This window comes from Uloborus diversus, chromosome 1 (assembly GCF_026930045.1).
Source record: "Uloborus diversus isolate 005 chromosome 1, Udiv.v.3.1, whole genome shotgun sequence".
Lineage (NCBI taxonomy): Eukaryota > Metazoa > Arthropoda > Arachnida > Araneae > Uloboridae > Uloborus > Uloborus diversus.
In genome coordinates this window covers 265,803,654-265,816,714 of record NC_072731.1, presented here as the reverse complement: position 1 = coordinate 265,816,714, position 13,061 = coordinate 265,803,654, and the positions used below count along the sequence as shown (strand labels likewise).

Below are 13,061 nucleotides of genomic sequence, written 5' to 3'. Positions count from 1 at the left end.
AGGCCCTAGGAGTAACAAACTGTACAAAATATGTATAAAAATTTACTTGCCTTTCCACCAGTGACAGAAAAATTTGCAAAAATGCAATATTTCTCATTTTTATGACCTTGATATGTCTTCAAGCACTGAAAGCAAAAAAAAAAAAACATTCATAAGCTGATGAAGAAAAATGAGCACTACGTATCAGATAAAAGGCAATGAACCACCTAAGAGTTTTAAATATCCAATTTATTACATACTACCCTTTCAGACAGAATTTTGAAATACTTAACCAAAAATGTTTTTATTTGGTAAACTGTACAATGGTAAAGAGTATCTTATAGAAAAAATTTCAAGTTTATAGGTGAGAAATTAAAAGAGTTATGACAGGTCCAATTATTCAGGACATATGTTATTGAAATACATATTTCAGATAGTAAAACGATGAAAAATCAAACAAACTTGTTTGTAAAATATTCTCTAAGTAATAATAAAACATAATATAAGCATTTGAAATGATTAATGTAAGATTATATATTTTTAAAAAAATCAGAAAAAAACTCGCTTTTGCGACGAGAATCCATGGTTGGGAAAATGAGCCAGTCCCATTCTCCAAACCCCTATTTCTTTATGTTGGCAATCCCAAAATGAAAAATTCTTGTACAGATAATAATGAGCAGACTGTAAAGAGTCAACTATGAAAAAAAAATCGAGTAATTTATTCAATTAATAAATGATTAGCAGCTGTTTAAAGTTCATGTCCGTAATTGTCAATTCTTACATTTTATTGGAGGCATAAAGTTATGTTAGGAAAGGTATGTTAGTTAGATTATGAAAACTCTACTGAAAATTTAAATATACATGGAATGCTCACATCATCATTTCCATTAAAATAAATCTGCTAATAAGACACATAGACTTACCTTGCCCTTACTGTAATCCCATAACTTTAATGTGCTGTAAAACAAAATATGAAGATCAGATTTACCAGCAATACTTTTTTGCAGAAAACGGTTAGTTAACAACTAAGTCGAAGAGTTTTCAAAAGGTTTACGTAAAAAAATAATAATAACTTAGTACTTATTATTAAGCACAAATTCCCCACAAAAATTATTTTAAACATTTAGTTCAATTTAGAGTTACCATGTACTTTATGATAGAGAAAAGATATCTGCAAATGTTATAATAAATAATTACCAAAATAACTTTGCAGTAGAGTCTCGAAAATCCGAGGTAATTGGGGCTCGCGCAACCTCGGATCACTGAAAACTCGGATTATCCAAAAAATTCTTTGGACTACATAAGGACATTCACTTCTTATGCTATGAAAAGGAAATGTTGTCTCCTTGAAAAATTTATCACTCAAATTTCAAGATAAATTTATGTTTTAATTGATCCTAAACCAGTTTTGATTGTTTTTTTCTTGATGTCTCCACGTGCTTGTGTGTAAAAAAATGCCCTTTGATCGTCCTCGAAAAAATTTTGACGAGTTTTCTCGTGACATTTGTGTCTATGTGTGAGCGTGCCTCACATAATACAAAAACGTTAGTCATAGAAGGAGAAAATTTCGTATATATGAATCGTGCAGCACCAAGTTTTGCACTCCCCTTTTTAATTGCAATCTGGTATTCTAAATGAGATGTTTGTTCGTTCTGTGAGGCAAAACAATATTTTAATCTAACGTTATTTTTTGTGCCAACCAACTTCTTATTTTCTCCAAAACATCTCTGAATCCATCTCTAACAGTCGATGAATATTTCTTGGCGACTGTTATTGACATAAACCTTTCATTATCTTGTTATTACCTTATTATATGTTGTTAGGAAAGTTCTACATAGCAAAATATTTTGATTTTCAGATTAAAGTATTTTTTGCCTGTAAAAAGTATACCCTAAAATTATGAACCAAGCACCTCAAATTAAGTGAAACCTTGGATTTTTGAGACTCTACTGTAAATGATATTAGAGGGGAGAATTAAATCTGACCCAGAAAAACTGTTGCTGGTTTTCTGGATAGGCACATAAAATTTGCCAAGGAAAGACTTTGATATATAATGTTTACAATTTCTGAATTTCATTTTGCTATTCAAGTTGGTCTGCGAGTTAGAGTGACTTAAAATGATATTCAACTGTGAAGGACTCAGTTGGGCATACAAGTTTTGCACTAAAAAGGCATCGGAAAACATTAAATGCTGCAATTGATTTTTAAATTACTTCACTTTAATTTTAATCTTCATTATTTATTTACCAAAGCATTGAGAGGGGGTGGAGGGATTATTCATGAAGACAAAGTGGCATAGGGGTATTAAGTTTGATTTCAATTCCAACAAACAATTGGCGAGAAGCTTTCGTTTTTGCTTAGCTTTACTCATCTTGTGGGCTTGTTCGTTCTCCCGATGGTAGTATTGATTTCCAGTTTATATAAGAAAAGTATAGTTCTTATGGAACATCCCAATAATAACGCATTCATTTGGTTTTGAGTTGCCTTTTCCCTTTCTCATGTAAGTACTGAAACTGAATTTTGGCATAGAAGTGGTGTTTTACAATGAGACAGGTCCGCCATTTTGATTTTTCTCACTGGGGGAGAGGAGGGGGTGCGGATACTCAATGCAAATTATTCAAAAAATAGCGACGTACCGAGTACTTGACCTTTCACTTTTCGGCGAGTACCAATTATGTTTTAGGAAGAACCATGACACACACGTGAAGAATTTTGAACTCATTGGAATAGTAGTATAGACAAGTCCAAATAATAGTTTTTAAAACAAAATTCCAGCTGAAATTTAATTATGTATTACTTAAAAGATTTTGTTTGTGTGTCAATAATTTTACAAATAAGTTATTTTTTAAACTAAAAATAAACAAAATACATAAAAGGTAGGATTAATCAAGTTGGAATCAAAACAAATTATATCAATCTGTACTTTTAGTCCCGCAAACTTAAATCATTTTTAAAAGAAATGGAACAACGTTAAAAGCACAAGTGTGCAAGAGCACTGCAGACACATGTTTCTGCATTACAAGGAACATCTCTTTCAGTGCATAAAATGCGAGCTTATGAATGTAAAAAAATTCGAATCTTATCGAGTGTCTTTAAATCCATAAGCTCACATTTTGTGCATTGGAAAAAGCATTCTTTGTAATACGTGTCTGCAGTGTTCCTGCACATTTGTGCTTTTAACGCTGTTTTATTTTTTAAGTAAAAGGTATTTTTATGCTTCAAAAATCCATTTAATAATATAAAAATTTCATATTTTCTGTACTTACCTTTTTTGCCCCATTTTTAATAAGTAAGTTTCATTAACTTTGTGGCATTAAAATATAAGATTTACTCCATTGAAGCATAACAAACCTCATTATTCTCAAAATTTGAATTTGTCTTTTAAATTTGAATTGTAAATGATTGCAGTATATTATAAGCTTGCACTTTTTTATTAATTGTAAAATATGTTTTGAACAATATACAATTTTTTTACAACTACTCGGTTTTGGGCGAGTATCTGATCAAAATTTGGCCGAGTACCGAGTACACGGTACGTCTCTATCGAAAAACAACAAAAACCACTCCCACTTAATAAGTTGTCTGTTTTCATTATTTCCCATAAATATTGTTGCAAACATGACAATTGGAAGAATTGTAGACAACCCTGAAGTGGTTAACTTAAATACAAATTGTAACACACACCTGAAGTAGATAAAAGTAGCTAGCTTATTGGCTATTTAAATAAGTGGAACTAAAACCTGAACCCATTGCTAAACAGATGATTGGTTAATCTAAACAAAAACTAAAGCTTCTACTTGATTGTTTAGAAGAATTGATATCAAACCTAATACCACAATGCCTCTTCCTTTCATCTTTTTGAATGATCTCTCCACCCCCCTCTAAATGCCTCAGTAAATAAATCATAAAGATTAAAATTGAAGTGAAGCAATTTTAAAATGTCAATAGCAGCGTTTTAGATCAAATAGCAGATTTGATGATCATTTCTAAAATTTCAAGTCTTCAATGCTGCTTCCCTCTTTTAAGTTACGAGCTGTCAAAAATAGTCGCTTTTGAAAAATTTCAAACTTTGAATGGATTTGAAAATGAAGTGAAAAAACAGTCTGATATTTTTTGGAGAACATGTTGTTACAATGAAATTTGTCGAGTATAAGTTGAATTATAAGGCTAAATGATGGAAAAAATTCTACAAATGTTAATTATAGTGTGGATAACTTCAAATGTCGCACAAGTTCTCAATATTGCTGTGAGACCAGGCAACCATACCAAATGTTGATCTTGAACAGAGTTTAACAAGATATAAGAATTTGCTTTTGGACAAGTTTTTTTTTTTTAATTTAGTTTTAATAATTTCAAAAAAACACTTGATAACACAAGGCAATTCTGATGTATTTATTAGAAGGTTGCAACAAAATATTAACAAATTTCTTTTGATCAGTACTAAGCATTTACTTACATTTTATTTCATCCATAAATTACAGTACTTTTTGTAATAATTGCTTTATTTCTTAAATAAAGTTTATAATACATGAGCATATATTTTTGTACTTTATTTTTATTTATACAAATTACAATTTTTAATTTTAATTAAGAAAAAAAAAATCTTTTCAAAGAACATTTTTTCCACAATTTGATGGGATTTTTACTTCATTTTAAAGAAAGTCATTTTTGTTAATCTATAGAGTTATTTTTACAAAAATTTTATGGGATTTTTTAAGCATTCAGGTTATCAATACTCTCACCCTTCTGACGCTGAATCAAGTTCAAGGAATTTTATTCTCTTCATTTACCAACTACAGTAAACTCTCCATTACATGCAGATTTAGAAACTTAAAAAAAAAAAGATTTGGCACCAATTAATTGAATGCAGATAAATGCACCCATCTAAACTTTCCAACAGAACCCCCCCCCCCCTCCTCCTATAACGTAACTTAGCATGATCTGTATCTGTTCAATTAATCTGTTTGCACGATTTACTCCCACATGAGGAGCAATCTTTGTTTAGCTTTCACAGTAATTTTTACTTACACAATTCCTTTTCATCCGCTATTATAGTTTAAATGTATGCAAATGTTATAGGGTTTTTTAAGCAATTGCATACACTTGTACAATCGTTCTCGCTTATAACAAGCCCCGATTTAATTAGGAAATCAGAAATATTTGGTTGGTACAATGCTTAGTCTGTGGGGGCTTAACTTGCATTAAACGAGCACACCCCGCTTAAAGCAAGCAATATTTATGACTCATAAAATTTCTATAGATTTCCAGACGAGCTTATCCTTTCTTGGAAAAAATCAATTGATTACGAAGTCAACGGAAAGTTATTGATGAATCAAAAATCCAGAAAACAGGTGAGGAGTGCCCTTTTAAGAGATGAAGAGTGGAGAAGTATTTGAAAACTATGTTAGTTAGCCACGAGATTTAACAGACACACAAGAAAGAGATAATTAAACAGTTTAAGCAAATTAACCAACTACCTTGATATTGCAAAAGAAAGTTAAGACCGAGCTGATGTGTGCATCACATGACTTCCTTTTACACCAATTTAATGTTTTTTCCTCATTATTGGCAGTTTTAATGTGATTCAATGGTTAACTCTCTAAATATCGCCAATAATGGCCAAAATGAAACCAGACTTTTAAAAAAAAAACCGCCAAATTTGTTGCCAAGCTTGGCAATATATCGCCAAGTGTTTGCCAAATTATAACATCACTTGAGTTTGCATTGAAATTAGCAATGATTTCCCCCCCTTAAAGGGGTAAAAGACCCCCTTTGTAACATCCGATTGCAACTAAAAGGGGAAGTGCACAACTAGACCCCACTAGGAGTCTACCTACCAACTTTCTAGGACATACCATTCTTGAGTTATGTGACATAGATACGCACATACAGATGTCACGAGAAAACTTGTTGTAATTAACTCAGGGATTGTCAAAATGGATATTTCGGGTATCTATACGTTCTTAGGCGCTTATCCACATGTGGTTGCATTGAAAAAAAAAACTCAACACTCTTTCGGAGGTGAGCAAAATGGAAGTTAAGACCGATTTTTTAATGAAAATTTTTTTGCGAATACAACACTTCCTACATACTACTACTTTTTCGTAATACATATTACTACTTTTTCGTAAGAGGAAGTAATAATAAAAAAGCAAGTGCATAATGGTTTTTAATGAACCCGCTTATTACGAAAACTCGGTTATAACGAGAAAATATCACGGTCCCTTCACGCTTGTTATAAGCAAGTTTGACTGCATTGGTTAAACCTGATGAGTGGAGTATCCGCAAAATTCGTACATCGGCCATTACTGTACTGCCTATTCCACAGACAATCGGCAGTCGACTGTACGGTTGGGGCAAACCTAACCTGGCAGCGTACCTAATAGTTTGCATAGCTCCGACTATAATTAGTCCTACAGCCAAATAGTTACTCTAACACTTACTTGTCTAATGTGGCAGCCAATATATATTTTCCATTGGGAGAAAATTTGACAAACGAAACTGGTGGGTTGTCATCATCTGAAATTCACAGAAAAATCAAATACAACATTTGCAGTAATTTACACATTCGAGCAACAAAGTGAAAAAAAAAAAGAACAGGCAATATTTAAAACTTGTTTTATTGCTTAATTTTAAAAAGATCTGTTGAAGATGAGACAAATGCTCAATTTAAACACAAAACATTATCTTTTTTAACTACTCTTTTACCTCAACCTAGCACCTACTATTGGAACATTAATTATTTTTATTTCCTACTAGTGGTACTTGCACGGCTTTGCCCATAGTAGAAAAATTAAAAGGTCATTTGGCTCGCCTGTATATTTACAAATAATGGATGATGAATTTCTCGCCAATTTGCTATGCTTGCCCATGTTACGGTTCCACGTTATGATAATTTGGTAATTTACTCGTCCATCTTATGATAATTTTGTTCTTAAAATTGGAATAGAAAAAGAACGAAATCGAATTTTCAAAAAATCGCTTCGAGGTGAACACCCCCATGCTATATACAAATTCTGTGCCAAATTTCATGAAAATTGGCCGAACGGTCTAGGCACTACGTGCCTCACAGATATCCTGACAGACATACATCCATACAGAGATACTTTCAGCTTTATTATTAGTAAAGAAATTTGGCCACTCTTTAGCAAAATTTTAAGTATCTATTATATTTCCTACAGATTAACTACACTTTATTTATGGGCCTTACAGGGTTATGTGTCTTCTTATTAAAACTTAAATATCCTAATGATAAATACAAAAAATATGATATGAATTCGTAATTATGAATAGTATATTTTAACTATAAATAGGGTAACGGCACCAGTAACAGACATACTTAAGACATCACTCTCACGTTAGCTCATTTTTCTGAGCCTTTTAATGTATTTAGACTTTTAAAACTATTTTTCTCTCATGTAACGACATCTCATCTAATGTTTAGCTGCTTCTGGATTTTCAGAATTAGTTAAATCAATTTTTATTTGTTCAATTTCGAAAAAAAAAGTCCGACCCCCCAGTAACAGATACCGACAATACTGATGATATCCAGTACCAGATAGGATGAGGAAAGGATGAGTCATGTGGACAGAATTCGCCTCTTCTCTTCAAAATGTGCAAAAGTTCTTTATTTTTAGATCTGAAACCTTATTAAATTCAAATGAACACGAAACACCGGCAGACCTCGTGGTGGCTGTTCTTAAGCTTCCACCACTGATTTGTAAATAGCAACTGGTTCATAAAATTCACTCTGATAACTCTGGATTGTTGCACCTTATTCATGGGTCACAACATCAGTTTTACCTGCCTAAAATTATTATTATTTAAATCCAAAATTATGACTGTCTGTCACTGGACCCTTGTCTGTTACTGGTGCTGTTACTCTGCAGTCTTCAAAACAATTTGAGAATAAAAATTTCACAAAATATGCATTATTCATTAAAAAAAATATATAATAAATGAAATGTTCATTGCAAAAAAATTTATACTGCCGACTTTCAATTTTTATGTATAAATGCCAATTTCTCCTTGGAATAGAAACAAAAATGAAAATGCATTCATTTACACTAATATTTAACACATTCACTATGTTACTCACATCTTGACTTCCCACTTACCAGACTTAGATAAAATGAAAAGCTTTCTGCGAACACAAATCCTAACTAGAAAATTTTCTGCAAATAATTATTTTGCCTAACTCACCCTTGAATAAAAAATTAAATTTATATTCAAATATGAAAGAGACAAAAAAAAAGTGCTTTAAATCTTTTAATTTTTTTTACAATAACATATAGTTTGTTTATTTTTCACTAACTGAAGAAAACTGCCAAAACCATTATTTTTTTTTTACACATGTACGTTAAAAGGCTTTAACAGAAATAAACTCTGGGATTTCCTTAAAAATTCCTTTAAAAAAAAAAATTTAAAGCAACGTTAGCAGTTTGAAAAAAAAATTTCTGCAGAGCCTAAAATTTTCTGCGAATGCTATCCGCGCATTCGTCTATATTATGCAAGACTGCCACTTACTAAACTGTAACAACTTAATCATAATTTCATTCTTTACATTATGGATTTTAGGCAAGCGGATATAAGGGTTGAATATACAAAAAATAATAATACCATTACTGAAAAGAAACACATACCAATAAGTGTTTTTAGGCACTGTCCTGATGCAGTATCCCATATTCGACTACAGGAAGAAAAAGTCTATTAGCACACATCTTAACTATATTCATTTACCTAGTACCTAAACAAAACTCCTCTACTTGCTCTGAGAAAACCAATAAATTAATAACAGCAATAACAATTACTTTACATATTACATGAATCAATTAAAAATATGTTTTTAATTGATTTAAAAAAATCATTTCCACCAGAATTAGTGGCGCTAGAAGCTGCTGTCCATGGGCAGTCATCATTACAGCTTGTTGCTGGTGCGCATTACAGAAGCCACAATTTTAATTTGTAATCATTGTGATTTTTTTTTCTCGTAAACAACACATTTCCTAAGAATATAAACCTAATTGTGGTCAAAAAAGTTGAAAATTGCACGTTTTTGAGGTGTTTGATTACAATGTTATGTTTTTCTACCATTTTCCTCATATTTCGTGCATTAAAAAAATATTTTTATCAATGACATCATCAAAGAGTTTGGGGTCATACAGAGTATAATTGAATAAAGAATAATCACAAATTTTCAGAATGGTTGGTCAATAACTCTTTGAGATAGAATGCCCACCAGTTGAAAAAAAAAATTCTGTGTTCCATGTGAGGTTTTTGAGCCTCACCAGTCACTTTAACTACTCATAACATGGGAACTAATAGAAATTTTTTACTGAAATTTTGGCAACTTATTCTTGAACATCTTATGGCATACAAAAATTTAAATTTTTCAAGCAGTCTAACCCTTTGAAGCAGAATTTGCAATAAAAACATTTTTCATACTTTTTTCATTATTTTGTATTAATTTAGATCAAAATAAGTGAAAAATATGTTTTTTAGAAATTTAATATTTTTTCGTTATGAAATACAGCATGGGACACCGGTGTCCCTTTCTGCGTTAAGAGTAAAGTCTTATTGGGACGCCCGTGTCCCTTTCTGCGTCAAAGATTTAAATTTTACTGGTCAATGATGTTCCAGTCTTCACCATGGAAGCAAAAAAAAAGCATAAAAATTTTACTACCTAAGTTTGAGGACAAAAAGGAACCACCAAACATAAATAATTTCTATACATACCATTTATTTTTCATGGAATTCCTTGAAACAATTTCTGCTTGTGGTAAGGCAGAAATGCATATTACAAAAAGTGCAAAAAATATTTGTTCTATTCTCAACTTTTTTTTCCGAACAGTTTTTGCATCTCTTTCTCATCTCTGAAGTATCTGGTAAATGTCTCTTGGAACTTTCATTGTGTGCACTGAGTTGTTGAGACATGCGATTGCGGTTTGAATATGAATGTAAGTTGTGTTTCCGGCTCGAAAAATCCCCTATCAATGCGAGTGCAATTTTTCGCCGAAAGGTGATACTCTTCTCTTTTGTTGAGGGATTCAACTTTTGGAAAATAACGTAAGCGTTATTCACCGCTATGTCCAATATGTCATGAAATGGGCGCAAATAGTACTTACACCTGGAGCCTCTATCGATTCCATATGAAACTTTCTTTTGGTCCATAATGTCCACACCACCCATGAAATTGTTATAGTCATTTATGACTGCTGGGCATGTTACGCTTTTTTTTTTCCACTTTTCCTTTTTCTCTGCGCTTGACTGTCACAATTTCATCGGGTCTTCTCATCGTACTAAGGAGCAGGACAGACCTATTATCCATCCATTTTACGACGTATATTCCTTCGGCTTGCCTGCAGTCGATTTCGCCTCGATTCATTTCTCTGTCTTTTGATGAGTGTTCAGTCAGAGACAGTAATTTTACTTTGCCCCATTCTATTTCGATGTCAGGTTTCGGTAAAAAAACGGGATCTATTTCTTTTGACCAAACAACCTTCTTTTCTTCTTTCTTCCCTCTCTTATAGCTTCTGTTTTGTTTTTTTCCTCTCTTGCAACTTGGTTTTTGAAACGTAGCATTCCTTTTCCTCTTTGATGCTCTTTCCACATCTTTTTCCGTCTCTGGCACTACCTCCACTTCTTCATTTTCAGTAGTATTTTTCACTTTTGCACCATCAATAATGACAAGAGTTTTTTCATGATCACCATTACCTAAATTAACAATATCACTTTCCAAAAACTCGGTATCTTCATCATCTAAATCACCACATTCACTGCCACTGCTTTCCGCAAACAATATTGCATTAATTTGTTCTTGTGTTAGTTCAAAATGCCTTGAACGACGATATTTACTGCACGCCATTTTAGCTGTTTACAGAAAATTCGCTGAACACAGAATGCTGATCAACCTACGTGCAAATGCTCAAATTGCAAATACTAACCTCAAACGTGACCTTCAAATCCTTTATCAGGAGCCATTGTAACAGAAAGAGACTATTCTTGCCTATTGTATCCCTGAATAGAAGGAATGAATACTATCTCCCAAACTATTTCACACATGCTCGCTCGCAGGGCGATCTGGTAGCTTATCGCAGATAGGGACGCATGTGTCCCTTGGGAAGTCTGGCCTCGTGGCTCAGTTCCAAACAATAATTTTTTGAAATCACACTACTTTTCAGTTACTTAGATCTACATGAAACAGTAATTCATTCTTGAAATTTCTTTAGATTAAGAAATCAATTATTGACAAATTTTTAAATGTGAGTGAAAAAAAAAATTCATACTACATTTTTTGAATTTTTTATTCAACTACAAAAAAAATTCCGATTACTTAAAAAAATTTTAAGAGTAATAATTAGACTGTTTTTTATTGTTAAAAAATATAAAATTATATTTTAACGTATAAATAGAGCGTCAGAAAAATTATGTATAAAAGGGACACCGGTGTCCCATCTGCGTCAAAGGGCTAAACTGGTCTCCCCTTTTAACCATTGATCTTGGTTGGGGACTAATAAATTGACTAGAACCAGCCTAGCTGGGTCCAGTGCCTACTGCTGGTCATTATATTTGTACAGTAAAACCCCTCTTTTGTGGACACTAACGGGACAAATTTTTTTGTCCACAATAGAGGGGTGTCCACAGGACAGGGGTTCAATAATGTTATTTGAATTGGAATCGGGGAATTAAAAAATGTCCGTATAAGAGGGGTGTCCGTTAGGAGGGGTTTTACTGTATTTGTATTAGTCTGACCAGTTAAAAATAGTTTTTAAAGTAATTCCAGAGTTTAGGAAAGAGTTCTATTCTGCCATGTGCAGGTAAAGGACAGCAACTGTAAATTTTTTATCTTTCATTTTTTTGCATTTTTGTCATCTGTTATACTTTAGATTTATTGTACAAGCTTGCTTATTTGGTTTCCGCTAACACACGTCTAATTCAAAGATTTCCCTGTGGTTAATATTGAATCCGACACACATTTCTTCAAATATCTTGAAAACACATTTTTGCAGATACTAGCGTTTACCTGCACACGGCAGTAATTATTTTTTTCTCAGAAAAGCATCTGCACCCATTAGTGAAATTTCAACGTGACATGGAAATTCGAATGTGTCAAATAAAATTATTTTAGTCAAACTAAGTATCAGCAATACAGCATTAGGTTCTTCTCTATTAATTCTAATTATATAGTTTTTACAGTCAGACCTCGATCTAACAAACTCAATGAGACCAACACTTTTATGCATTAAATCAGAGTTATTCGTAATATCGGGGAGCGAGAAAAGTATATAAAAAATTGCACTTACCTTATCTAAAAGTCTTAATAAGCAACCGCACAAACATATTCACTCTGAGAAGGTACACTCTTTTTATTCAGCATTCCTCGATTTATTCCACACTAGTTAATTTGAAATTTTAAAGTACAGAGAAAAAATACAGGTTCGACAATTTCCTTGGTACCTTCCTCGAAACAGTTCTTTTTCGACTTTATGGAGAGAAGAAAGAAAATACTGCCATTTACAACATTTGCTGCATGAGAGATGTTTTTAGTTTTTAAGTCACGTAAAGCAATAGAAAAAGTAAGTTTTAATGGGAGTTCAATTATGGCTTTTTGCATCAGAATCAATATTCATTAGTTGCCCCCTCACCCATCAAAAATTGCCGATTCCAAGAAAAATCTTTTTCTGTTTTGGACAAACTCGATATATCATTTGGAAAATAATCCAATATTTCTAACTCATATTAACAAAACAAATTTTTTTTTTTTTGGCTGTTAAAATAATTCGTTAATTCGGGGTTTATTGTTCGGTAAATAGGGGGCTTTGCCTCCTTTTTTGTGGAGGAAAAGACAAATTTGCTATATTGCAAAATTCGTTAAATAGAGGTTTGTTAAATCTATGTCCGACTATAGAACCACTGTGCTATTTTAACTATGAAGACATCTAAACATAAACAACAAAAATCTATGCATTTTTCGTTTAAAAACGGCCATATTTCTACAACTTCTTTTGGGAAAACTTCTTGGTTTTAAAACCTAGATCTCCTTATATATAAATATGTTTCTCATTCAGTGAAATAAGAAAACA

At 32.3% G+C, this 13,061-nt stretch overlaps 1 protein-coding gene across 1 annotated transcript in view; it reads right to left on the bottom strand.

The window, feature by feature from the left end:
• The window catches only part of LOC129234260 (WD repeat-containing protein 5), a 43,676-nt gene that overhangs the window by 4,867 nt on the left and 25,748 nt on the right, over positions 1-13,061 (bottom strand). The window contains exons 8-11 of the mRNA XM_054868255.1: positions 8,622-8,668; positions 6,423-6,498; positions 903-936; positions 51-125 (exon numbers count right to left, since the gene is read on the bottom strand). Coding sequence (XP_054724230.1) covers positions 51-125; positions 903-936; positions 6,423-6,498; positions 8,622-8,668 — 232 coding nt within the window. The remainder of the gene's footprint in view (positions 1-50; positions 126-902; positions 937-6,422; positions 6,499-8,621; positions 8,669-13,061) is intronic.